Raw genomic sequence first — 27,761 nt, 5'->3', positions numbered from 1 at the left:
AGCAGAAAAGCCTTTTGAAGACCTGAAATTCTTCCCAAACATGAAATTCCTCCCAGATTCCTTCTGTCTGGTAGGGTTAGAATCCCCAGAGTACTCCTTGGGATGGCTGTTGCGCTTGAGCAGTGGGCAATCACAGCTACTAAGTTAAAGGCTGCAGCCTGGGACCAAGAGATCACTGAACCCAAATCTCGTGTGTCCTAGCACTAGATTATCCTCCTGTCCAGCTACTCAGATCAGGTCATAACACAGCCATTGCTGGCACTACTTCCAGGGCAACACTGAATTTCAGAAAGAGGATAAATGAGGAACTAGAAGAAAAAATGCTGGCTGTTTATCACTGCTTAGAACATGGGGGTTTTAAATCCTGTTGGTGTTAACGCGTGGTGCCCCGGGTCATTGCTGGGGAATGGAGACGATCCCTTATAGGGCAAGGTTGGAGCCTATGGGATTACTGCCTTCCTCTGAAATAGAAAGCTGCTGAGCTGCAGTTGTTCCTTTTGAACCTAAGTCAGCCCACCTGCTCCTTCAAGACATCTCTCACATATCAGCTGAGTAATGAAGTCATGAAAGTCATGGTTAGGGTTTCCCAGCGAGGAGGAGCCTGGCTTTCTAATTTAAGACCCGCCGTGGATTTGGAGGAAGTTTCGGGGGCCCTTTCCCACCTCCTCCCCCTGGCCTCAGGGCTGCTGATGCTTTTAGGAGAGCCATAGCGTTGCACCGCTGCCACCGCTGAACCTGGTGTAGTGTGTGATATTCCCATGATGCTCCCCAAATAGCAGTGTCGCTCCCTCTGACTCCGGCTGAGGCTCTGATACACATATTTGGGGTCCGGCAAAGATCAGCAGAGCGGCTGTATCCAGCCCTCGCACTTCCCCTGCTGCAGCTCTCCGTGGGCACTGGTCTGCACGCAGCCCCGACGCGGGCTGCGCAGAAATGCAAGCCACGACAGCGCTGTGGATGGGTTCACTTCTGCCCTGCGGTGCAAGGATTTGTTGTGATAAATACAACTGGTTGTGCAGATATGAATTGCCTAACCAGGCATTTGGCCAGTTCTCATCCTAAACTAATCAACAGATAATTGTTCATTCATTCATCAGCTGTATAAGCCAGACACTACTACTTAAGGCACTTTTGGGTGCTGACAAATAAGTAGTTATCTCTGGGTATATTGGGATTTTTGGTTATTTTAGGTTTTTTAGCTCTGACTAATGCTTTGGAGCTGGTGCCTTCCCATTTGCGGTAGTGTAACAGAAGGAAACAATTCTCTGATCTTGCTGGAGCGATGGAAATGTCAGATGGGTGCGAGAGGACACCCGTCTCCCTGAGCTTTAGAGGTTTTGTAACTTAAAGCCAGGTTGACGGGGCATATCCTTCCAGATGATCTTTTCCTCTTCTCCTCTGACCTGGCTGGCAAAGGTCTGTGCTGCTCCCAAAACGGCAGTGTTGGTGGGGGATTGGCTGCTGTGTGGGAAAGCAGGTGCCTGGCTTTTTTCGTCCTCAAATGTCAACCCATCTGCTCCTGCCTTGGCATTTTCTAGGAGGCGCTCCCGGTAATAACACCTTTTTTTTTTTTTTCCCCCTTTTTTTTTTCTTCTTTTCATCTTTTGTCTAGAAACTCACTGCCAACATGTCTGATACCGAGGAAGTGTAAGTAGAGAGAAAGCCGCCTGCATGTTCATCTGTTCAGCTTGGCTCAACACAGAGAAGCGCGGGCATCCCTGCGGGGAGGAGAGGCTGGGTGCCGCTCCGTGCATGGCCCAAAGCCCTCCAAGGCAGTGGGGAAGGGACACCTTGGATTTTGGGTGTCAAAGGGTCCATCGAAGTTCACCTGACACCCTCCCTGTCCAACACGGGACGGCCTCCAAACACCTCCACCCAGCTCAGCCTGTCCTCGGTGGCCATGGCACTACACCTGGAGGAAGGGGGAACTAAACATACAGTGTAGTGGAGAAGCCACTTTCTGCCCTGATTTAACAAATCTAGAGTAATATGACAAAACCCAATGGGGTCATTGGACATTTATGCATCAGTAGGTGCAGAGGGGAGATTTAGGGCAATCGTGGGATCAGAGGCATCGTGGACAGACCTGCAGTGGTCACTTAGTCCCCTCCTCTGCTACAAGGCAGGCTCAGCTTAACCTATGTAATTTTGTCCAGCCTGCTCTTAAAAAAAAAAAAAAAAAACTCCAAAGATGAGATTTGGCACCTTTTCCAAGCCATCTCTAACTAACAGGTCCCTTGTTTAGGGTCTGGCCCCAGGGCTGCTCTGGGCTGTGGGTTTCATGCAAGGTGATCGTAGAGTAGGAGAGGCTAGCAAGTGGGGGCAAGGAACGGGAACAGACTGCAAGACCGATGTTGCTACAGCCACGGGATAAACCTTGAGCAGCATCTGGCTTATCCCAAATTTTGGTTAGACAGCCCTAAGGTTCAGGGAGCCTGTAGCACATGGGTTGGCATGGGCCATCAGCTACAGGCTGGCTTGCCTGGCACAGCCGGGACTGAAGTCCAGCTTCATCAGCCCCTGCACAGCACTTATGTGTAGGTATCATGTTATAGCCCTGTGGTGGTAGGATTATTCCTGGATATGGATCCATACACACCATCAGAATGAGGAACGCTATTTAAAATAAAACCCAAACCCAGTCACTTTCCTAATCGTAAAACCGAATGGCTCCTGGAAGAGCAAAGGGAGAATGGGGGAAAGAAGCAACAACAGACTTTATACAACAGTGCATTGGGTTGCTTCAGTGTATGGTTTAAAGCTTGGCGATAATGTGGAGTGGAAGGAATATTTACCTAGTTTCAATAACCTTTTTTCCTCTCTCGCAGGGAGCAAGGAGAGGGTAAGTCTTAAATCTGTCTGTAATTGCTTCCATGCAAGCCTGCAGCATTCGCTGGCCGTGTCCGTCTTCTCCTTTCTGCCCATTGTTGATATTTTAACAAAAAGTTTTATTATGGTTAGACAGATCTGAGGTCTTTTTTCTTTTTTTTTGCATGTCTGTCTGTCACCAGCTTCTGGTGATTTTGCACTCCTTGCAGCCCCAGATTGATGCCCTGGTTGTGGGGGACACTGCTGGTTTTTGTAGGGGCAGTGCCATCTGCTGGCAATTTATTTTGCGGCTTTTGTATACATAATATTTTTTGTTTCCAAACATAGAAACCCACAATATAGACAAACAATATACAAAGAAATATACAAGTTTATTTTCTTTGCTGTTTTTTCTTATAATCAGAGGCCCTCTCCACCACCTCTTACCTTCTAATGTTGCGTGTACGCCTGAGTTCCCACTGCCCAAGAAAAAATTCAATATGGTATCGCCCTCCTCCCCTTTTATACCCCCTCTTTTTTCTCAAAGTCATTTTATTTGCTCATTTGGAAGTGGCCTCTCAGAGGCCATCGTGCCCGGCATCCCTGTGAGCACAAAGGGCTCTGCCGTGGGTGATGTCCTACCGATGCGTCAAGGCTGATGGTTGACTTGTCTGCTTTTTTTTTCCCCCTCCCCTATTTCAATGCAGAGGAATACGAAGAAGAAGGTAACAAAAAAACTTGGAATGTAATTTATCTTCCTTTGATTCTTGGTCCTGCTTTTTCCTTGTCTGTATTTCACCCTTCTCTTTGGTGATTGCTGCTAAAGGTGATCTGAAATGCTCGATTGGTAAATCAGTCGGAAAATAAAAAACGGCCAAATCGGGGCTGTCGTGAGCTGAGCCTTCACGGTACGGTGAAACGCAGTGTTTGTATAAGCCGTAGGGGATGGTTGTAAAGCTGGGAGCTAACCTGTCCGTTAACTCAGAGCGTTTTAGAGCAGGGACGGGTGCAGAGCCCACACAACATATCATAGGTGAAATCCTGCCGTTCTCATTTTGGCAATGTCCATGTGTTGAGTTTAAACTTTGAAATTGCAAAGAAGAGCAGGTTGCCCAGCTCCTGAGGAGCACGCCACAAGGCACTGCCGTGGATGGAAAAGGTGAGGCAGAGAACCGACTGGCAAAGATGAAGTTTTTTAACGCACTTTTAGCTGGCAAAAGGTGATTTGACAAGCTGCGAGAGACAGAGCGCAGATCTGGAAAGATGGAGCATGAAAAGCCCTTCTCGCCCGAGTTGTTTCAGCTTTTGTAGGCAGCAGGGAGAGGAGGATTTTCAAGATCTATCAGTGTCTTTGCTGGGCACTTTTGACATTTTGGCTTCAGTTCAAGCAAGCGTAGATGCTGGTTGTCATCCTCCGTTTTCCCAAGGTGTCTGGGACAGAGGTGAGGGCCAACCTCTGGGCTTTCTCCCAGGATCTGCCCTTCGTGTCCAAGACATCTTCTAAGGGGTCAAGAGCGAAACCCTTTACTGGGAGGTGGAATATTTGCATGTGGAGGGTATGAGACCAGCTCCGAGACAGAGACTTGCCCCTGTTCAGAAATGTCCATCTTGGGGATTTCATACACAGCAGGTTTTTTTGGCCACGGATTCCCCCAAATTGCTGCAACTGGCTAATTCCCATCAGTGGTGGTGGGAGCAGAGGTGTGACTGTGGCCGTGCTCAGAGTAGTTCCTCCCCTAACGTACATTATCCTTATGTCTCTAATTCCCCCAGCATTGCTTCCAAGGGGAGCAAGGGCTCAAAAAAAAAGAAAATAGAGATGCCAAATGGGTTGTAGAGGTGCCTTCAGTCATCATCGTGTCTCTAGTTCTGCCTAGAGGGGCAGAGCCAGGGAGGTGAAGGTGGTATTCATGCTCCATTCTTCGTGCCTTGTCAAATGTCCAAAGAGTAAGCAAAGGGTGTTGCTCCTACAGACAAGCCTTCCTAAAAGGAGAAGCATTTCTTCTTGCCTTTCTCCTTCCTTCCCTAACTGTCTCCTTCTGGGTTTCAAGAATTTAATGATTAATATGAAATTAATAGGCAGGTGATTTCCTTTTTTTTTTAATCTGCATGACTGTCTCTCCTCTGTGGTGTATCTTCTTGCTCTCCACTTTTGCTTGCCCTTTGTGTTCTCTTCCAAAGTCATCCATTTCCTTTCCATATAACTTCTCTCCATCACTTTCTAACGACTTTTTTCTCCAGGCCTGAGCTCACCTCAATACCAGTTTCTAACAGTTTTCTGTTTTCATTTTCCTGCTTGCTGTTGCTTCTTGTTCCATGACACTTGCCACCTGAAGCTCAGGAAGAAGGTATGTGACATGGTTTCTGCTTTCTTTCTCTCTCAATGCGGAGGAAGAACGTGTGTGAAGAAATCCAGAGCAAACAGTTCGTACCCAGTGGCCGGGACTCAGTCCTGAGCCACAGACATCAATGCAATGACAGACATTGATGTCACTTATTGAGCTGGTAGGAAATTGGGCGTGGTTTTTTGTTTAAAAAACCAAACCAAAACATTTATATATATACATTTATATAGAGAGATACATGGATATAGAAAAAAATTATAATATATATAATATACACGTACATATATAATTTTTATGTATATACATATATATGTGTGTGTATGTATATGGAAACAAATATATATATATTTGTTTTGGCCTGAACTGCTTGCCTTTTTTTGTCACAACGGTGTCAAGACCCTTCCTTTCTCTCTAAAAGTTTAGATTTTTTTAAAAGGGAGGGGGACACCCTGCAAAGTTTATAGCCATCTGTTGAAATTCAGGAATGAATTTATTTGAAATTTCAAAAATTGAGAAATGTTGGCAAAATTTTTTCACCATTTGAGAAAAAGATTTAAAACAAAAGAAATGCAGCAGTTATGTTTTTGGTTAAAATTTCACCAAAAGTCAGTTTTAAGAAATTTCAGCCAGCTCTAATAACGAATAAAATACTGGATGCCTTTTTTAATGTGGTTTTCATTTGTGGTCACATTCCCATGTTTCAGTAACGTTTATAACCCCATAATATGCCCATAAAAATGTTATTTTTAATTCTCTGTCACACTGTAATTCCATCATTGTGTATTCTTACCCCTAATGGCCTGGGAGCTTGGCAAACCTCAAGAATGTTCCAATAAGATATTTCTTGTTTTAATTCTCTCCTCCCATTTCTTTTTCTGCTGTTTCCCACCCGCAGAAGAGGTTCAAGAAGAAGGTACGTGAAACAGCTTCTCAGCCCCCTCCTCTTTCCCGCAGCAGGGCTCGGTGCTGATGTGCACCTCGATTTTGCAAGGTGGTAGAAGAAAACAAGAGGCAAGAGAAAGAAACTGGGACAGACGATCTGCAGGCAGAGGGCTTTTCTTGACCCTCGCTCACATTGCACCGAGGGTGCCCCATGTCCTCACCTGTCTGTGCAGACACCTCTGCTCTGATTTCGGGGAGGGAGCAGCAGGGGAAATGTGGATACCATCCCCTCATCCAAACTACAGAAGGCTCCAAGGCTGATTTTTAGCCCTGGGTGTTTGTAACGCCCGCTGTGGAATAACTGGGGTCTGGCTATAAAGGTTTCTATTAGGTGTCAACTGGTTTCTCCTACGTAGCTTGGCAGATAATGATTGGATGGATTTTGAAATCAAAATCCATCTGTGGTAAGGTATGTGTGTAGCCATGTTACATATTCTATAATATGTAATATTATATATAGAATATTGTATATATTATAAGTTTATAGACTATAATATATAATATTATATATAATATGAATCATACTACTGCAGAATGCACTTCTTATTAATTGTATCTATGTAGACGCTGGCAAGTAACCCCAGCGGGCTCCCCGCATTGCACGTGGCATTTGCAAAGTGGGACAGGCAGGGCAGAAGAGGGGACGGAACAGAAACCCACCCTTTGCACTTGAGAGGTTTGGGATGCGGTGCTCCAGGTAGCAGGAGCCAAAGGGTGTGTTGGTTCCGCATTTGCAAAGCTTTGCACTACGGGAACATTTGAAATGAGGGTAAACCTGTTTATAATGCCGTGGGAGACCCGGTCTGAGCGGTTTGCAGGGATTTTACAGCATCCAGGTCCTGAAGGCTTTACGTTTTTTGTATCTGTATGTGCTTTGGTTGCCTGTCTCCATTTCACCTCCTTCTCTGTTTCTCTATTTCATACCCCCTGTGTTTTTTACCCCTGTTGCATTCATGCACCCTGTAATCTAACTGTTCTCATTTTCCATCTCATTGCTCTTGCTTCCTGCCATGTCCCACCTGACGAAGCTCATGAAGCAGGTACGTGCCATTGCCTTCCGAATTGCTCCCCGCCATCTCCTTGGCAGTGGGAGGGATTCAAGGGTGGTGCGAGAGGAACAGGACCTGGTTACTTTGCCTTTCGCTTCTGTTGTCTTTCCTTTCCACCTCTCCTCCATGACCGGCTCTGCCGCAGGCTAATGCACGGGAATGGTCTCGGTGCAAGGTCCGGCAGACATCGGCTTGGTGGTAACACAGCCTCTCCTGCCGTGTGCTGAGCTCGCCATAAAGCCCATCCAGGCAACAGGAGGAGGTTGTTCCTATAAAACTGGAATTAAAGGGAAATTTCAGCATGTGTTATTTGAGGTTATTGTTAGATCTTTCCCTCTCCAGTATGTTTTTCCCTCTTTCTTTTACATGGTGCAGTTGTTTCCCAACCACACGTGCCTCAAGTTCCTTCCCCTCCTGGCCATTAGCGCATCCTTTACCGGGATAAAACTTCTCCCTCTGGCTTAAACAGAGTTTTCAGCCTGTGTAATAGCAGCCCGTGTAATAATGTGTTTCTCCTAATGTTCCTTTGCATCCTGTCCTGTGGCTCTTCCCACCTAAAGAAGCTCAGGAGGAAGGTATGTGATATGACTCCTGAATTCCCATATTTCAGAGTAAGCTCTGGTTTAGCCAGTAAGCCATAAGATGGTAAAAGGAAACAGGAGTTTAAAATAGGCATATTAATATAGAATAAAACTTGCCACCATTTTTTTTTGTACTCTCTTCCTTCATGTTCTGTCTTGTCGTTGAACGTGCTGGCGATGCTACGTGGTAATTGTTGCATGGAAAAAAAAAGTATGAAAACGACTGAGAAATGTAAACCTCTTAAAAGGATGAAGGTTGAAAAGCCTTCACTCCAAGACTGGTTGGGTCTCCCTGGGAGGCTTATTTGGGACCATTCGGGGTGGGCTGGGCCTCTGGGCAATGTGCAGATGTGCCCATGATCGGTCTGCTGCTACAGCAGCTGCCGACGCTGCGGCTACGGAGAGGACTTGTCCTCCTTTACTGGGCTGACGTTCTTATGATAGCCTTTCCTCATGCCCTTTTTTCAGCTTAAACCCCGTCGTATAAAGCAAGTGGTGATAATTATGATGCTTTAGCTTTGCAAATGATTAAAGGTGGCTTTCTTTTTCATGCAATGGAGTTTCTAGGCCACTGTCTCATGGTAGTACATGCAGCCACGTGCCACCAAAAGCCTGCTGGCCTCAGGCTGTAAATTCACTTGGGCGAGCATCAGGGTTGTGAAATGGCATGCTGCTCTGGGCTTTATGCAGGACTGCAGGAATGTGCATATAAGACAAACATTGTCTGATATGGCTACTTAAATCAGCTTTGTTTTTAATATCTCAGAGCATTTGTGCCCTCACTTCCAGCAGTGCTTTTTGTATCCATATTCATTTTATTTCCTTGCAAAATACTCTCAGGCTTTCCCTCCCCCTTCACTTTGTATGAGTGAAAGGTTGTTCTGATGTTTCTAACGCTCTTGTCTTTCTTTGCATTTTGCTCTGTGACTCTTCCCACCCGCCAAAGCTCATGAGGAAGGTATGTGCTGTGACCTGTGAATTCCTCTGTTTCTGTCCGAAGCGGTAACATGTACAGGAATTCTGGAGGTGGTTGAAGAGGAGAGGATGCAAAACTATCCTCTGCACGCTCGCTGACGGCTGCTTCGCTCTCGTAGGATAAGCGGCGTGATGAGTAATAAGTACTAACTGCTGTTTTGAAAGCAATGCCCGAAGCACAGGCTGGGCATTGCTTATATATTCCCCAGCGCTCTGATTTCTCTAACTACGCTATCAGTACGGATACCAGTTGATACAGGGATAGTGTTCGCAAAAGCATTTCCTTTACGCCATGCACCGGGGCTGGAGTTGGGACAGCCGTGCCCTGTGGCAATGCTACGTCCCTTGTCAGGTGTATCTCTTTCTCCGTCCCCTCGCCACTAAGCAGAGACCAAACTCACTTTTGCAGCAATGTATGCTGCTGTGGAGAGACTTGCATCTGAAGTCACAAGCAACAAGTGACATCACGTCATACTTAGTTTGCTCTTGGGCTAAGGATTGGACTGAGTGGCATTGTTTTGGTTGCAGCGTATTTGCAGAAAATGCCAATTCAGAGAAACGATGTAGTTGCATGCTTTTTCCATAACTATTGGTATTTTTCTGGATTAATATGCAAAACCAGGGATAGCAGGGTTGCATTTTTGCTTGATTTTATAATGTGAATTAAAGCCCAGATCTGGTAAGACAATCTGTGTGATTAGCAAAATAGTAGGTCATGTTTATTAAAGCATCAGCCTACCAGCCCAAACCCATTTACCTTTCAATCGCCCTTCCTCCCCCCCCGCCCCGCATGTCCAGCTAGACTTCCATCGGCTGCTTTATCCGGCACGTCGGAGAGCAGTAACATGCTCATACTTACCTTCCCACATTGGTGTGCGGTCCTACACGCCAGTGGTGAAATCCGCGGCACTGAGGAAATCAATGCGAGCTCCTCCGAGCCCACTGATTTCCCCAGAGGCTGGGATTTCTATGCACATGAATAAGAATGGGTTGTCTATACCCTTTTTGTAAATCTATGGGTAATGGACTTGATTGAAATACAAATAAATATTTTTGTCAACCAAAGTCTACCAGTGGCACTAGATTTATAACATGAATATATATTAGTCATCTGCATCTTTTATCTCCCAACACCCCCTGTCCTTCCTCTCCATGATTTTCTAATTGACATCCATATGTGCCCTCTATTTATCTTTTAATCTTATTAATGGTTTTTATCCCTTTAACCCCTCCACCCTGGCTAAAAAAAGTGTAAGGTTTTTTTAATCATCCTCTGTTTCTTGCTCTAATTCTCTTATCTTTCTTTGCATCTCCTTCCCTGCTACTCCCCTCTTAAAGAAGTCCATGAACCAGGTATGTGACTTCTGAATTCCTCTGCGTCAATCTGAAGGGTTATTGTGTGCTGGAAATTCAATTGTGCTTGGCAATTTCACAATTGGGTCGTGTTCTGAATTGGGACAAAATGGAAACTTTCCAAACAACAGGAAAAAAAAAAAAGAATAAAAAAAAAAGGAACGCCTTGGTTGGCAGCTATTGAAAATTATTTTTTTTTTATTTAGTTGAAACAAAACCTTTTGTTCCAACATTATTTTTTGTTTTTCCTCTTTCCTTTATGGAAGACTTCCAAATTTTGAAGTGAAAATTCAATTTTAGATGCTTCTGAAGCATTGACTTTATGGATAATGTGTGGTTTATATAATGTAATGCAAGAACAAATCTGGAATGAGAGATTGCCACAAGGCACAAAAAAAAAAAGGTTTTTGTTCTAGAGTAGTTAATATCTATGCAACCTTTCATGGTTGTGAAACTGTTTCTATTTTTTTAACCAAAATCTTAGCTGAAGCTACACGAGTTTTGAAATATTGAAACTTAATTGAAAGTATGGTTTCTGTTGGAAAATGATACCAGTAACTCTAATATTATACTCAGGAATTCAAAGATGGTGGAAGAAAACAGATAAAAATCAAATATTAATGATAAACTGTAACTTGCAGCTTCCTTACACCTTCCACCAGTAATAATTTCCTCCGCTCTGTCATGCGTAATAATGAAGATAAGAGCTAACTGTTGCATGAAAAATGTAATAACATTTTTGTAAACAAATATCTCACTGTAGAAGGTGTAAGAATAGCCACTGACTGGACTCAGAGCCATCCTTACACTGCTTATGGGAATGTTATAACGTTTATTATCTGGAAAAACAGAAACTGAACGTGCAGTGTCCTCTAAACTGTCTGTGAAAATTATTCTGTGCCATTTGGAGTCGCTTTATTAAAGCAGTCAGATCTCAGCAGCCGCCCACCCCAGATATTTCTCTCCGCTGGTCACAGAGGGAGACCAGCCTCTTAGTTTAGATGAGATCAGTACTTTTGCCAGGGTTGAAGTGAGCGAGGTGAAAGCTGTCTGATTGATTTTTGCATGACTTAACACTTCGACATTCAGCTGTGCGCTCATTTCCCTCCTGTTCTCGCCACTTCTCATTTCACGTCCTTCTTGTCTCCTTTTAACCGTATTCATTCTTGTCTGCTATCTGCTCCTAAGGTTTTTCTGACCTTGGTTTGCACAAGTTAAAGGTCATTGCTGCCATCCCAGCTGCTTTGCCTGCCCCTGTACCTCTTTCCCCTCGTATTTACTGAATTGCTACTTACTACTTGAGTGTTGGTCTCAAGCTTTGACATACATATGAGCTTGAAATTTGCGCAAAACACTGGGTATTAATGTAATCTGATTAACAATAAAGTCATACCTACAGTCTCCCCATGTTTTCTTTTCCCTCTGTAACATAAAGCGTAACAAAAAGGAGTTTATAAAGAAGATGTAAATATAACAAGCTTAGAAGAACACTTTTATGTCAGAGGAAGACTGTCCCAGATTTTCATATCACTGTATGATTGTTTAGTTTCTCTGTTATTAATGCTGTCTTTGTCTAATACATCTTCTAAGTCACAGCCTTGGCCTGCACAATTTCCGAGTTGTTGCTGTTGTGGGATTCTTGCTCTAATTCCTTTATTTTACTTCGCTGACCCTTTCCACCTAACCAAGAGCATGTGTGTGACATCTTAATTCCTATACGTGTTAATATCTGAAGCATTCCTGTACATAGGAATTTGAGGATGTTGGAGAAAACCAGAGTCATGAGGAATCAATCCATTCTTATGATTCCCTAAAATTTATTTTGCCTATAGGAAACAAGTAGAACTATTGCTTGTAGGTGAAAAGTCACCTTCTAAGAAGCTTCAAAGAAACATTTAAAGCCTTAATTCCTTGCAGTAACGCCCGTACCCCCACACTGGCTCCAATGGCTAAAAGGGCACGTGCATAGCTGAAACACAGGTTACGCTGCATACTTGTAAAACTCTCTTCTTGGGCATGTTTTCTTTCAAATTTAAGGGTCACGCGTGTTACTACAACTGCCCACTGTTTATATATTTGCACGCTTTAAATTGTTGCAATCCATCAACATTCAAATTCCTTTTAGCTTTCATTTCTATGGCATCCCCTCCCTGTCTGCTTCACACCCCACTGTAATTACTCTCCTTTTCCACCCTTGTTAACACTCTATCCCTATAACCTAGTCTGCAAATGATACTCCTTCAACCTGGTCTTACCAAAGTTTGAGGTGATCCCCTCCTCAATAACTTATTTCTAATTCTTTTATCTTCCTTTCCTATGTTTTTCCCCTGACACTTCCTACTAAATGAAGCCCCCCCTCCAGGTATGTGATTTAACTTCTAAACTCCCCAGTGTCTGTCTGCCGGGACAGTGTGCGTGGGAAGCAAATACGAGGTGACAGGAGATAACAACCTATCTGTTAATGATAGCTTGCAACTTGCATGTCTTTGGGGTTGTTGGTTTTTTTAGGGTGTTTTTTTTTTTCCGCAGTAAAATGTAATCAGCACTAAGTAGGAGGAAACTTACCTGTTGCATGACAATTTTACTAAAAACTAGGGAAACACATTACACTATCATGGAAGAGTAGCTCAGCAAAAACTGTCCTTGTGAAATGGGTTAAATTCTGCACTGTGATAGGAGAATGAATGTTTCTTCCTATAGCAAAATCTTTGTTTCAATTCTTGGGGCAGAATTTGACCCATTGACTGTACACAGGGAATATAAATGCTGTGAGATTTGGTGTTATTTTTATGTCTGCTTTGCAAAATATTCAGTAGTGCAAGTATGGCTGAAAAGCAAGCTCTGCCCTGCAAATCCGCATTGCTGATCGATTCTCGCTTTGCCAAAAAAACCCCAGAGGAATGAAATGTTGACCTGCACAGACTTTTAATGAACCTTTTCTTCCTATGAAGTAATCTGTTTGTAATTCTACATTGCAAATGGATGTGAAGAACAGTGGTAGACTTACATAGACATCCAAGTTGTCTTCAAGGAAGCAAATGGCCTTAGCCATAGACCTAGAAAAGAGAACTGAGCTTCTTTGGAAGTTGGCTGCACGTTGATGATGAGTTAGAGCAGGTATTTCAGTAGGTTTCCGAACCTCATTGTGTTTATTTCAAATGTCTGAAATACCGCTGTAGAAAAGGACGGCTCTAATAGTGCTTTGAGAGTGCTGACTATGTTCATGTGCATATTTCAAATCAAGGTAAACCTTGGTACACTGTGCTGTCAGGTTGTGCTTTATGTCATATAATGCTCCTAAGTTGTTTTTTTTTTTTAAGCACTGCGCTATTATCGTAAATCTCTGTTTCACCTGACTGAATTCCTCTCCTGTCCTGTGACTTGTGTTTATATGCTATTTCAAATGTAATTAATTTATTTTATCTCAAGTTTACTTCTCACCTGTGTCCCCCTCTCCCATTTTCCTCTCTGCCCCTCCTCCCCTTTGGCTCAAAAGCTCTTTTGGTGTGTGAAATAACAGGTTTCTCGTTCTCATTCTCTTATTTTCCATCGCACCTTGTTCCATGACACTTCACACCTGAAGTTCATGAGCCAGGTATGTGACATGACTTCTGATTTACTCCACCTAGTTGCAACACAAGAGTGTGTGTGCGCGTGTGTGAGAGCCAAGAACAGGAGTCTTGGGTTGGTAGAAGAGAACAAAACAAGAGAAACAAATATTAACCACAATGATCACTTGCAGCCCTTTTCTCCTTTAATCTCCACGCTTACTACTACTTTAACCTTACAGCATCGTTAACTCCTGACAGCCTCTCCAGATACCTTTTCTCCTTGCCTTAATTCACTAATTCCTTTATTTTTTTCCCCCCCCCTTCATGCATTCCCTGGTCTCTTTCTCAGGCTTCCAAGAGCTTTAAATATCTGTTCTGTTTTTTTCCCCCCTATTTCCTGTCTTTCCATCACTGCTTGCACCACGACACCAGCAGAGGAAGCCCCTGAAGAAGGTATGTGATGCACCTACAGACTCTCACCATTTTTCTCTTTCAGTGCTGGGGAAACAGTGTTAAGAACACTGACCTTGTTCAAGAGCAAAGAGAGCACGGGAGGGAAATGGTCTCTCTGGATGGCTTTGGATGAACATGGAGAAAAGGGCTGTATGTTTGCCAAATCAAATCACCAGAAAGGTGTTTTTTCTTCTTGTTCAATCTCCGGAGAGTCCGAGGTTTCCAACATAGCAGGGAGAGAGTGGGGACAGTTGCTCTTAGGAGAACAGCGCTGGTTGTGGATTGACTACTGTGCTTTTTCTCTTTTGCTTTTATCCTTCAACCTACAGCTGATGAAGAAGGCGAATACTATGATGGTAGCTCAGTGTTGTCTTAGGACAACAAAGTCATCTTTCTAACATCTCACACTTTTTTTTCTGTATTTGTTTTTGTTCCTCACTTGATTTTTAAACTCAGGAACTGGGCCAAAACATCTCTGCCGCAAAGAATTGCTTACTGTGCATATCCAATCACCCTTGGGGAGTCACTGTTGTATTGAGAAGCCTAGGCATCCTCATTAGGGTAGTAGGTGGTGAAAACCAAGCTCTAGAAGGTTCCAGTGGACCTGTCTTTTAGCTAGAACCTGTTGGGTCATACCTCTCATCAGCAAACCTTCTCTATCCCCAAAAAACAGGAAAGTATCTCTTAAATTCCAGTGGCATGCTTGAAAACGGAGCTGAGCCCTGCATAGGTGTGCCTTCCTCACCCAACCTTTAGAAGGTCATGGTCTACAGATATTTAAACTTCTGCTCCAGCCATGCACTTAAAATTGTGCTAAACATCCAAGCATGTGAATAAATTTATTCATACTGGTGGAGCAGGCCATGGGCTTAAGATATTGTGTTCATAATACTTGGGTGAGTGGGCACTTGAGCACGTGGGTGGGGACAAGACTCATGTAAAAGGAGCAAATCTAAATGTATGCGGGGTCACTTTTGCTCTTGTATGACAGCAAGATAACGTAAGGCCCCGGGCCAAATTCAAAACCGGTTTAAATGTATAGAAAGACTCTTGTGGACTTTTACAGGCCTTTGAAGTAGCTCGGTTGTGTTCTGACTGCTTCAACCCCTAGAACTCCTGGCCAGCTGTTTCCAAAGACAAAGCCCAATGCCACTTGAAACCACCCTGCATTTTCTGTGTTTCCTTGTTTTGTTTTGGCTTTGTAGATTTTTTTTTTTTGTTGTTGTTGTTCGTTTGTTGTAATTTTCTTGCTCACTTTTCAGGCTTTTTTCTTATTTAGGGAAATACCCTGAGGACCTTTTTGAGCCCTTTTCTCTCCTTTTTATCTCTTTCCTTTTATTTTTAATAGCATATTGATTTTATTTTTTTTTCCCAAGGACACACTGTGAGTTAGAGATGTTGCTTCTGAAAAATGGGATTAAGGGAGGGTGATTAGGGATTCCCAAATTAAGTAAAGGCAGCTCAGATGGATTCACAGAAAGGGGGAGCACTGTGTGAATATCTCATAGCTTGGGCAGGAGAAAGCGAGGTTGTATCTATGGTGGTGTGTACTCTCCCTGCGCTAATCCTTTTGGAAACCAGAAACTCAGACTCTCCAATCACCAGGACAGTGAATTTGGATTTCCAGTGGCTCTTTCCTTCTTTTGGCAGGGTTGTGTGTGGGGATTTTGTCACTGCCCCATGGTTCATGGACGGAATGACCAGAATGTCAGTCAAAATCCGCCAGAGGAACAGGAATTTGCTATGACAATTCCTGCTTGTCAACAAATTTTGGCCCAGTTCCTTGACTTGGTGTCTTGAAAGAAGGGACACTTCAAAATAAGTCACATGCCTGGGCTGCTTTTGGTGCATACAGTATGGACCATGCTGGGTCATGCACTGCAAAAGACAGATTTATTACTGTTCGTTTTTTAATAATGGCTCCTATGTCTTTGTTATTCCCCTTTTCTGGTTTTCTGGAGGTACCTTTAAATATTCTAACTGCAATTTCTTATTTCAAGAACAACTATCCTTATTTTTTTCTTTTTATTTTTACAATTGTTGGTTGGTTTAATTAAGTTTAAAGTGCTGATTTGGTGGCAGCTGAAACCAAATTCACACAGTCATTGACATACAGGTGTCGATCCTGGCAATCAAGGTCAACAGACAAAACCAGTCATTTCCTCTCTACTTTCCCCCCCCCCCCCCCTCTCTGAAATGTCACTAACTGGCAGCTTTAAACTAAACAGGAATGTTTCTGAAAATTACCTGGGTATGTCACGAGGGAAGGGAACCCTGTATGAATAAAGTCCCTGATAGACTGGTTAATCGTGATTACTTTTCTTCTCTCCAGATAAAAAACCCGATTTAACTAATGTGTTAAGAAGCTCACTGGCTATTTGAAAAGCAAAACAACTTAAAAAATAACCAGAGAAATATAAAAGTACACTGTTGGCTAATGGTATTTTTCTTGAGGAGCGATTTGTGGCTTCCTTTATACGAGTGCTCTAAACCACTTTTCTAATTACATGCTGTTTATTTTATTAGCGTTGCTCCAGGATCTTGAGGCCTCAACTGAGATATGTTTTGGTAGGCAGTGTTCTTGCAGTAAATGAGAAAAGTCTACCCCCCAAAATTTCATTACTGCAATTGGTATGGGAAATTGTGAGAGAAAGGAAAGGTTGGCTTCTGATCTCTCACGTCTTTTCTCGTAATTATCTCAATAACTCATTTCCAGCCACTTCCTCAATTTTTTTATTATCCAACATCCTTGCAACTGATGTCTCCACTAAATATTTTCCAGTATCAGTTTTTGCTATTTTTTTTCCTCTTATAATGTTTAGGTTTATATTATCTTACTCTGTTCCATTTGCTATTCCCAATTTCTTCCATCAGTCCCAAAACAGCTGGATGCAAATAAGCATTTGAAAAAATATAATAGCTTTCTGTATCATGATATGGATAGCAGGGCTTGTGCACCCATTCCTGAGGGAGGCTGTTTTTACTTTTGCTTTACAAAGCTGGTTGTTTTTACCGGATTCAATAGGCTGTGAGCTTTTTACCACAGTTCCTCCCACCGAACAAACACAGGGAGACTCTTGTACTGCAGTATCCAGCAGCACTCCTGAAAGTTCAAACGTAGCGTGTGGTTATGAAAGTCAACCTGGGTCCCTGTGAGACTGGGCCAGAAAAAACCACATAGGTTTAATTTACTTCTGTTTGTGAGAATAACAGTGCTGAGCTTACTGGCATTACACTGGAGTTAATAACGAAAGTTGAAAAAGCATAGCAGGGAGGGGAATTGATCACAAGCACAAACGTTAAGCAAGTAACTCATAAGACAGCACATTTCTGAGAGCCAGGGAAAGGTCACTTGTTGTAGGGGAACACTTCTGACTGCCAGAGGGCCCAAGTTGACAGTCTCTGTGATGGTTTAGCCTGCCTATCAGGGCACTATACCTCTCCTGGAGATGCAAAGATCATTCCCATTAACAGCCTTGGGAATTTTGCATGTACCTCAGCAGGAGAGGATGCTCGCTAAGAGAGGATGGCATTTCCAAGCTGGGTTTGAGGAACACCACACAGTGCAGAGGAATAAGCATCTTCCCTGTGGCACCAAGGCATCTCAGGGACATGTGCTCTAAGCTGTCTTGGGAGTCAGTGAACCTGGAGAATATGTGTCATGAAGCTTTTTCCTTCCTGGTCTCCATGTGAGGCATCCGAGCAAAACTGGCGAAGCCTACTTACCATTGACACAACTGCGAATTCAGGTTAACTTTAGCGAAAGAAGTGCTGATTGAAAAAGGCAACATTTTCTTCTATCCTCCAGCCCAGCTGTCCTCCTTAAAGCTTTGGTCAGGATGGTTTGAGAAAAATAATTTAGCATTTACATAAAACCATTGCCTTCCAGATGCTACGTTTGGGACTTTTATTCAGTCTCTTGATTCTTTTCTGCCCAATTCTGTTTCAAGGATAAAAACAGATTCACTCCTAGCAAAAGGGGCGTGTGAGTGTGTGTATTTCTTTTGGAAGTGTTTGAGATTTAACCAGTTTCTCTGGGATGTTTCCCCTAAGATTAAATTTCCCTTCCCTCCTTTTACTTTAGCAGCTGGCATGATCTCTGTTATTCTAACTGTTCTCCCTCTTTTTCCCTTCCTGTTTTGCTCCATGTTTCCAAATACAGAGGAGAAGCCCAGAATAAAGTAAGTATGAAGGATAGGGAGTTTCAAAACCCTGGGATCATTTTTCTGGTCTAGCAGAAGCCCTTAGATTGTCTATTAAGCAACTGTCCGCTGGAAGTCTTTATCCAACCCTCCCTCATGCAATATCCAGCTGTTCCTGCATGCCTTTCTAAGATGTCTGCTTCTGCCAGAGGATGCCTTAGCAGTAGTTACTGCCCAGGGTCTTAAGACCAGTTCCTGATAGAGGACTCATGAACTGTCCAAGATACAGTCGTCTCACAGTACCCCAAGATTTAGGTGGCTCAACACTAAATCCTTTGTGAGAGACCATGGCTGGGAAACTACCCATCCATCCAGGATCGCTGACAGTAGGAAGGATGGCAAATGTTGGGCTGGGCTGACTTGAGCTTAACTAAGGTTTTCTATGGACTTTCTGGCTCTGGGCCCCAGCACCTTCTCTTCCCACTCCGCCAGCTGCCCAGAAAGGAGCGTGCAGCACTGTGCCGACAGCCTCATGGGTCAATGTCTTTCTGTGTGGTTGGGAATGACCATAGGCTTTGGGAATGAAAAGGGTTTTTAGGGCTAACTCCCTGCCCCGCGTGACTTTCCACGAAGGACAATGGTCCTTAGTGCTATCCTGGAGTAGTTTTCCATTGACTTGCTGTTTCACCCCTCTGTATCTTCGTCAATATTTCTCTTTGTCAGCATCGTTCCTGAGGGCAGGGCAGGTCAGGACGTGCTATTTAAAAAGTTGCCTGCTCTTTAAGATGAAAATCCATTTGTTTTTTTGTTGTTGTTTTTGACTCTCTGCAGACTAACTGCTCCTAAAATACCAGAGGGTGAGAAAGTAGATTTTGATGTAAGTATTCCTGAGACTGACTGTGTTTGTCTGTCTGTATCTGAGCCATACACATGTGTGCAAACCCACAGAACTCCTCCTGTATTGGATACTGCTGAGGATAAAGTCAAGGACTAAAGTATGGATGCTTTGCTGCCTCTTTTCAGTGAAAGGCTACTCTCTGCTCCTTGAAACTCTCTGGATACATTTCTTGCTAATGTGACTAAGTTAAAATGTTAATTCATTCATGTATTTCTTTTTTTTTTTCTCCTTGAATCTTTGAAGGTAATATATGAAGAAAGGAGAAAGTAAGTGTTTTAGGAGCTTTCAGATCCCCTGTCCCATTGTTGTAAATGGTTTGAAAGTTGCAGGTTGAAAGAAAGCAGGCCTATATTCATCTGTTGCTTAGAAACACTACCTAAAATGACAACAGAATTTTAATAATAAACAGAAATCCAAATACCTTCCTAGAAAGTTAATAGAAAAACGAAGTAACTCTGGTGTTAAAAATCTTCACAGAAATATCTGCTTTGCACAAAAATGCAGGAACATTTTCTAGCTAAGATTCATATCCCAAAGTGAAGAGGAGGCAGTATATGCAAAGAGGACGCAGCTAAGCAAAGCCAGGGATAAAATACGGTGTAGGGGAATGCGAGATGTGCATTCTGCTCCCTTCTGGGCTCCTGACTATCACCTGGATGAGACTCTGACTGTCTCTGACCTGCACCAACAGCCATTTAAGCTAATCCCATAGATTTCCATGGATATCTGCAGACATTTTCTGCTTTTGTTTGTGTAGGCAGGGTGCTGGGAATGTCCAGGGCATGATCCTAGAGCAATATGGGCTGGCTTAATGTATTTTCCTGCTCTTCTAGGACATCCAAAAGAAAAGGCAGAACAAAGACCTGATTGAACTGCAGGCCTTGATTGACAGCCACTTTGAAGCCAGGAGAAAGGAAGAGGAAGAGCTGGTTGCCCTCAAGGAGAGGATTGTGAGTCCTTGTACTGCCATTTCCCCGTACTAGATTGAGAGATCCTCTGTAGATGGGAAGTTGGATCCATTAGCCCGGTGACAGAGTTTGGCAGAAAGCTGTATTGCCGTGTACAGAAATGACTGCTTGAGTCACCACCAAATGGCTTCTTCCCACGTCTGTCCCCTCTCTCAGCATCTTGTTTTACATCTGGGAATTGCACACGAGACCCTTCTGCATGTCCTGGCAAGGCCTCGCTTTCTATGAACCAAAGCTCTTGGTGGTGGGGTGTAATACTGGAGGTAGATAAAGCCACAAAGATGACTCAATGCCTCTGCCACTGCTTCTTGCAGGAGAAGCGCAGAGCTGAAAGAGCAGAGCAACAGAGAATCCGGGCTGAGAAGGAGAAGGAGCGTCAGGCAAGGCTTGCGGTAAGTGTCTTTGCATCTCTTTCCTTGTCTCAGCATCAGATTGGAGGAGATCTCTAGAGATAGAAAAAAACCTACAGGTTCTGCCTGTCTCAGTCCGGAGAAGAAATGACCCCCGCTCTTAAAGCAAGGGCAGGAAGCAGGAGTTGCCAATTCTCATCAACATGCTTATCTGATCACATTCCCTGCAGTGACACTGGCTGCAAGGGAAGCTGTGAGTCTCCCCTAGAGTAACTTGCTTCTGTGTGTCATACCCCACAGGAGGAAAAGGCACGGAGAGAGGAAGAAGATGCCAAGAGAAAAGCTGAGGACGATCTCAAGAAGAAGAAGGCTCTGTCCTCCATGGGTGCCACATACAGCAGCTATCTGGCTAAGGTAAAAAGCATGGATCGGTGGAAGAAACATGGAAGCGTTAAACCATGGGGTTGACTGGGAACAGTCTGTATTACAAGCAGAGAAAACAGCTCGCCTTTCCTTCTTCTGGATCCCAGCAGCTTGTCTAACATGCTCTGTCACTGAAATAATTTCATTCAGCCTGAATGTCTGCAGTCTGACGTTAATTGATGTTCTGAAAATAGGCTGATCAGAAGAGAGGGAAGAAGCAAACAGCTAGAGAGACGAAGAAGAAAGTCCTGGCAGAGAGGCGCAAGCCTTTGAACATCGACCACCTTAATGAAGACAAGCTGAGGTAACATGCTTATCCTAACTTACTGAATGTAATCCACTGAAATTTGGTCTTACTCTCCTGGAGTCCTCTCTAGTGAAAAAATAAGGTAGAGGAGAGGACCTTCCTCAAAATTCATCATGGGACAATATTAAGTTGTGCCCTTCCTTGATGTGGAGAATGGAAGGGAAATGGGGATGTGGGGAATTGTTGAAATGGTTTGGTAGCGATCTAGCCATGCTCCTGGCATAGCTCCGTTAGCCTCTCCTGATTAGTATTAGTCATTTACGGGACTAGGTACAAACTTTAAACCCAGCTCTGAGATTAGTTGAACAACCCTACAGATTGGTATCTGTATCGTTCCCATGGGTGAGTTGAGCTGCTAAGGTATGAGTATGGGTCTCCATGGAGGCTGGAGGTTTGGGAGCTGAGTGCTCTGGTGCAGAGCAGTCATCAGATGATAGTCTGGACTCCACACATTGGAGCTTACACATGATCGAAAGATGAGGTTGGCTCACCTCAGCCCTGAAACAGATGAGATTGCACAATGGTAGCTGCTCTGCTCATCCGGGTGGCCTTCAGAGTCCTCCTTTCTTCTCATCTGATTCCTCTGGACTATTTTCTTTCATTAAGAATTAAGTGGAAAACCAAATCTGTAGGAAATACGTTAGGAAATACGTTAGGAAATACATTAGTGTGTGACACATGCAAGAGTGCAAGTCTAAAAGATTCTGAGAAGGTGAGAAAAATGCGACCTTGAAAATGGTGAGTAGCTTTCAGAGGATGGAAAGGGTTTGCAGGAAGATGTGTGAACTGCATTAAATAAAACATAAAAAGCCTCATTACTAGTGGTGTGAAAATGGTAGAAAATGTATGATGTGATGTGTTTCTCCCATCTTCCTTTCCTCGTAAACACACAGGGACAAAGCTAAGGAACTGTGGGACTGGTTATACCAGCTGGAGACTGAAAAGTATGACTTTACAGAGCAGATCAAGAGGAAAAAATATGAGGTGAGTTGAGAAGCCATTTCGTTACTGGCACTGGGTCCAAAATGTAAAAATCTCTGTGACTCCTCTGGCAAAAGCCATGTGGTGACATGATTTGGGTCTCCAATGCCTTTTCACAATATTTAAGCAGCAAGACACTTGGAATTGCATTCCCCTAACATACATACTTGGACTGGATTTCACGTTTTAGGCTGATATTGAATAGACCACTCTCAAGGTTTTCAGTGCCCCATGGAAAGGCAATCCCGACAGAAAATGGACTCTCCACCCTCTGCCCAAACACATCTTGTTCATTTTTACCTATAGGTAACTGTGGCCTGAAAAATCAGTAGCTTAATTCACTCATCTCCACGGCAAAGTAATATTTTTAAACCCATCTTTGATTTCACACTTGAATGTTGTAAGTTTTATTCGCATCCCAGACAGATTCCCTGTGGACTGAGCTCTCTGGAGTCACTGAAAACTGTCTCCAGACAGGAGCATCTGACTGAAGTGTCATATGGTAACAGAAAGTGGACGTGTTTCCTTCACAGTCACAGGACAGGGCTGCACTCACCTACCTCAGGTTTCAGTGGCTGAGAAATCCTACTGGATCTCTCTCCATCTCGCTCTTCTTTTAATTCCCAATCACACAGACACATGCTGACAGGGAACGAGCAACACCAATGTAACTATCTCAATTTCTCTTAGATTTTAACACTGCGTTGCAGGCTGCAGGAGCTTTCCAAGTTGTAAGTACAATGAACTTGCCTGTGTAACAGCAGCAGCAAAGGCTACCAAATGCATGAGCCTGCCGCATGGTCAGAGGCCAGGTGCCAGACAGAAACTGGCTCTTGGCTCCAAGTGCAGAGAGAAAAGAGAAAACTGGATCCTGTGTCTCTCCTTTCACTTCCTTTTTCTCTCCCCTTCCATTCTTTGAAAAGAGGTGAAGCGATAATTTAGGAAAAGAGTCAGGATCCAACAGGCATGGGGCTAAAGAACAGAGCATGCAACCCACTCTGACTGTCTCTAAAATAATTCCCAATCCAAACCTCTGGTATTATGTGCGTGGGCGAATCACCCTGATGCACCTGGGATACTTGCAGAAGCTTAGGGATGCATGTGTAATAGCTTGGACTTCACCAAAAAGAATGGTGTGGGGTTTGGAAAGATTCTTCACCTTCTGGCTACATGCTTATCCTGAGCCAAAACATTGGAGAGGGCTAGCTTAAGGATAACAGGTCAACTGGGTGTGGAACAATGGGAATTGAGGCAGTGCCAGGGGAGATGTACATGCTATGGTAATGAAACCTCTGCATAAACAAAGAGATGGGTGGCTGCTGATGAAAAGCAAGGAGAGAAAGCGCAAAGAATGAGCAAAATTGAAGGAAAATGCACAGCTGATTGTGATGGGAGAAGAAAAGTGGAAGAAAAAAGGGAAGATGACAGCAGGAAAAAAGTGAGGAGAAAGGTAACTGAAAAGAGCAAAGGGAATGGAGGAGACACAAGCAAGGATGCAAGGGAGAGACAAAGGAAGAAACTGGGACACACAGGAGTGGAGCTGTTCTTTAGCTCTTGTGTCTGTTGCTCTTTGGTGCTTCATTGGAGAGTGAGTGTTATAGTCACTATCACAAGGTTATCAATGAAGGTAAGTCTTAAGTCCCTGTGTCAAACTGAAGACAGCTGGCTCTCCTCCACACTTGGGAAAAATATGCGGTTGCAAAAAATAATTTAAACCGCTGCTGCAGACATTAGAACTTCCATGAGTAAGTACAAAAGCAGCTGATCTGCTGATCGTTCTTTCCTTGTGTTGTCCTGCTCCCACTAATGTTTCAGTCTCTTATTTTGTTTCTGTTTGCCATGGAAAGACACAAGCCAGGAAATACCGGTTGTTGGGCCAACCTGAATGTATGACTCTTTTTTTTTTTTTTTTTTTTTTTTTCTTGTTTTGCACGTGGCGAATGTCAAGTGCCACTTTAAATATTCAAATGTTGGGTCATCAGTTCTTGGACCTGCAGAGCCAGTGGAGAATTTTGAATTACACCAAAAGCAGAAGCAAAGCATACGTCTTGGCAAGTGCATTTTTCCACCCCAGGAAAACTAGGTAGAACCTTGACTTGGTTACAAATGAAAAGGTGAAGGGACAAAAGAGGGCTCTCTGTCACACTGTAGTTCCTGTGGGCTTTTCCAGTACCCGGGCTGGAAGAGTCCCAGGATTTCAGTAGCAAGTCCAGGTCTGTGGGCCAGGACTGATGTGCTAAGTCAGGCCATAGGGTGCTCATCCTGTGCAAGGTAGGTGTTTGCTTTCCCATCTGTCAGGTTGAAATACGCAGTTTAGCTATGGCTAAACAAAGAGACGCTCCATCTGGTAGGACAGACTCTCTAGTGGATTGCAGTCATCAACAGAGCTTGGGAAGGTGTTCAGAGCCCCAACTCCAACCTTTTTCTCCGTGGTTGCTCAAGCTCTCCTTTAATATTTTCTTCTTCAGCCCCTTCAAAAGTTGTCTTCTCTTATTAGATGAGTGGCTGGGAAGGTGGTGACTGCTTCCAAGCTCCTCAGCTCCTGCTCTCCCAACCAACAAAGATTCTCCAGCAGAATGTGTGGTCCATCTTCCATTCTTGAGGTCCCCATCCAAAGTCCACTGATGCTCTTTGAGCTTATACGCTTCTGAAGGTGTAGGAGTAGGGGAAGAGTGAGAAGGTGAGGTTGACACATACAGGCGGACGGGGCCATGCAAGAGCTTTCCAACTGGCCAGGGTGACGTTCATTCCGGTTCACTTGCCTGCAGTTTGACATGTGAGTTCATAAGAGATTAATTTGTATACATAGGAAATCTTCTAATAAGGGTTATAAAATTCTAGCTCTTCTTTCCCTTGACATATGAAATCGGCTTTCAGATTTATTGCCAAGCAGCAACATTTCTATCCTTCAAGCAAGGGTGAGCTTTTATTTCAGAGGAAGTATTAACCCCTACCACAGGCATCTGCTTCCAGCACTTCAGCAGGTAAAACTCCCCTCTCTGGGAGGGAACAAGGTTTCTTTATCTCTAAAAACCCTGGTCATGTATGTTGTTTGCAGATTGTCACCCTCAGGAACCGGATCGATCAGGCTCAGAAGCAGTAAGTACCTATATCCCCTTCCTAGCTCCTGGCTTGGGGATATCTTCTCAGTGTTCAAAGTAGTCACTTCAGCCTCAATACCGACATTTTCTTGTTGCAATGAAATGAGGCTAGAGATGGAAGGGCAACTCCCATCCTGCCTCACATTGAGAAAATGAAGGGGAAACTGAAGTGAACATAACAGCTAACAAGAAAAAATCATGTTTCTTCACACCATGTCTGCAGAATTTCCATCTGCTTACTGCTGGGGTTTTCAAACACCTGACTGAGGTGCTTTGAATACTTGAGGGAATACAACCCTTGTTTATGAAGGGTAAACAAGTGGTTGCTAAGATTATAAGGAATGGTGTGTAACAAGACTAACATCATGGGATTACTGTTGTGAGTTCTTTTCACTCATCATCTCTCTCCCACTTTCCTTCCCCACAAGACTTATATTTCATCAGATTTTTTGAGTCTTATATCTTTAACTATTCTAGGTGTTCACAGTGAATGAGAGACCAGGGCTAGACAAAGCCTGGGGGCTAGGGCATGTAGAAAACTAACAGACACAGAGAAGGAACTGCAGGGAAGCAAGGGAGGAATGCTCTGCACTGGTGTGATTTGATCTTCACTGTGCTTCTCTGTCTTCTTAGCAAAGTCATGCCAGGAATGAAGTGGTGGTCTTTGGTGACATCTTTAGCAGTGACCAGACACTGCCTTCCCACTTCCCCAAGCCACCCTGCCTTATCAGATGAATGTAACACTGGAGGTTCAGTCGCCTGTAGATGCCAAACTTAAGGCTTGACCTTCCCGTGGTATTTTCTGTACAGAGCTGTAGGCTGACAAACCTCAGCAGAATGCGCAGCTGCAGAAGGATGCCATGGTTTATCTAGGTGTTGCTGCTCTTCTGAGGGGCGCTACCACACCACCCACAACAGGCAGTGCCATTACTGCATGCTTGTTCCCCCAAAAGACACGATACCCTCTGAGGACATCATTTGAAAAGGTTGCACTGAGCCCACAGCTCATGAGATTTCTGTGTACTTAAATTTCTTCCCACACTAGACTGTATCATTCCAAAGCAATGTCTGCTAATGTGTTATACAAGGATCAAGTGATCCTTTTGCTTCAGACTTTATTAAGTCTCCTTAAGCACACTCTAAAGGTTAGGCATAACATCAAACATCACAGGTGCTTATGGAGATAAAAGGACTCTGCCTTCGTTTGGGGAGCTACGCAGTTCCTATACTGGGTTTTGAACCTGTGGAAAGGCTGGCAAAAGGAACACTGAGGCGAATTTAAGATAAGCAGAAAATGCTCCGCTCTCTCTCATGTTAAATGTCAATTTTTCGAATGGACCAAGTCTAACTTGGTCAAAAGGTAAAGTATCCACTCTGTGTATGTCTGTGTCACTGTGCTACATCCTTCTGTAAATATGGCTAGTGCTCTTGAACCAATCCATGGGGCAGCACCACAAAAATCTCCCCAGATGTGTTGTCCACATTTTTTTTTTCCTGCTCCCTGGAGGAACCAGTGGTTCTGAAGAAGGCCTCTCTGTTGATAGCAAGGCCTCACCACCTTATGCTTGGCCTCCAACCCCATGCTCTGCCATGTCAAAGAGCTGCCCCCAGGTTGCATGTTGCTTTGGTTCAAGAAGCAGCCTCATCATCGTGTGTGTGAGAGGGAAAGGTCTGGTGGTATGCCAACCCCCAAAAGCCAAAGTGCTGCCTACGGGAGCCGGTGCAGAATCTAACCCGACTAACTTCACGCCTGGCCCCTCTCTGACTCCAGGTGTGCCTGCTTCTCAGTCCAAAGGTAAGTAGCTTGCATGTAGGATTGCCCTTCTGTGTGCAAGAAGATACTATTTGGAGAGAGTTTTGCGTGGGGAGTGTAGCTGGACTGCTCCCACACACACCATGAGCAAGACAGGGATACCGATATGAGGAGAGGCCTAAAAAGTTGTTTGGACTGTTTTGGAGGCTCTTGCTTTTGTGATATAAGGCAGAAACAACTCTGCTTTTGCTAGAGCAAAGCAATTCTTAGTTGTATTTAAATTATTGCCCCGCTGTTTGCCTCCACGACTAGATGACTAGATCATCTGGGGAATTTGACCAGAGCTCCCTGATAATAAGGAAAATTTCTCCAGAAACAGCTTTAAATCCTAAAATCCAGACCATAGCAGATTTGAATTCAGGAAACATCAAGTCTATGGCTGGATAGGCCTGTCATTTAATTTTGAGACCACCTGGACTTCTGTCCTGATAATGCAGGAATCTGGAAGGGTCCACCTCTTTCAGGCACGCACATCCTGGCCTTTGACTAAGAGCCTGAGGAGGAATCTCTATCAACAATATTTTTCTCAGGATGTGCTCTATGGCAGTTATGCCCAACATATGAGAAGTGAAAGTAGCTCAATCCTAATCTGAGAGTCAGAAACAGGCAGTGGTCGCAGAGCCTCACCGCTTCCATTATGCTGACATGTTTTTCTTTCCTTTTGTATTGTAGCAGCAAGAAGGCAGGAGCCAAGGGCAAGGTTGGCGGGCGCTGGAAGTAA

General features: G+C 43.9%; 1 protein-coding gene across 1 annotated transcript; it reads left to right on the top strand.

The window, feature by feature from the left end:
• Positions 1 to 1,627: 1,627 nt before the first annotated feature.
• On the top strand, positions 1,628 to 27,761 carry TNNT3 (troponin T3, fast skeletal type). The gene is made up of 14 exons (XM_059826121.1): positions 1,628 to 1,647; positions 2,829 to 2,842; positions 13,637 to 13,648; positions 14,037 to 14,057; positions 14,387 to 14,413; positions 18,220 to 18,238; positions 19,031 to 19,076; positions 19,931 to 20,047; positions 20,380 to 20,457; positions 20,716 to 20,829; positions 21,033 to 21,142; positions 22,039 to 22,129; positions 25,185 to 25,225; positions 27,713 to 27,761. Exons 1-14 carry the CDS (start codon positions 1,628 to 1,630, stop codon positions 27,759 to 27,761), a joined length of 759 nt encoding a protein of 252 aa, XP_059682104.1.

The sequence above is a fragment of the Gavia stellata genome, chromosome 17 (genome assembly GCF_030936135.1).
Source record: "Gavia stellata isolate bGavSte3 chromosome 17, bGavSte3.hap2, whole genome shotgun sequence".
NCBI lineage: Eukaryota > Metazoa > Chordata > Aves > Gaviiformes > Gaviidae > Gavia > Gavia stellata.
Note: the sequence above shows the minus strand (reverse complement) of the source record. Positions and strands in the feature narration are given on the sequence as shown.

Bases quoted from the DNA above. Each gene is read 5' to 3' on its own strand.
- TNNT3 (XM_059826121.1), top strand. From the start codon at position 1,628: ATGTCTGATACCGAGGAAGT. The intron at 20,458-20,715 runs GTAAGTGTCTTT...CATACCCCACAG, and splicing joins AGCGTCAGGCAAGGCTTGCG to GAGGAAAAGGCACGGAGAGA. The intron at 25,226-27,712 runs GTAAGTACCTAT...TTTGTATTGTAG, and splicing joins ATCGATCAGGCTCAGAAGCA to CAGCAAGAAGGCAGGAGCCA.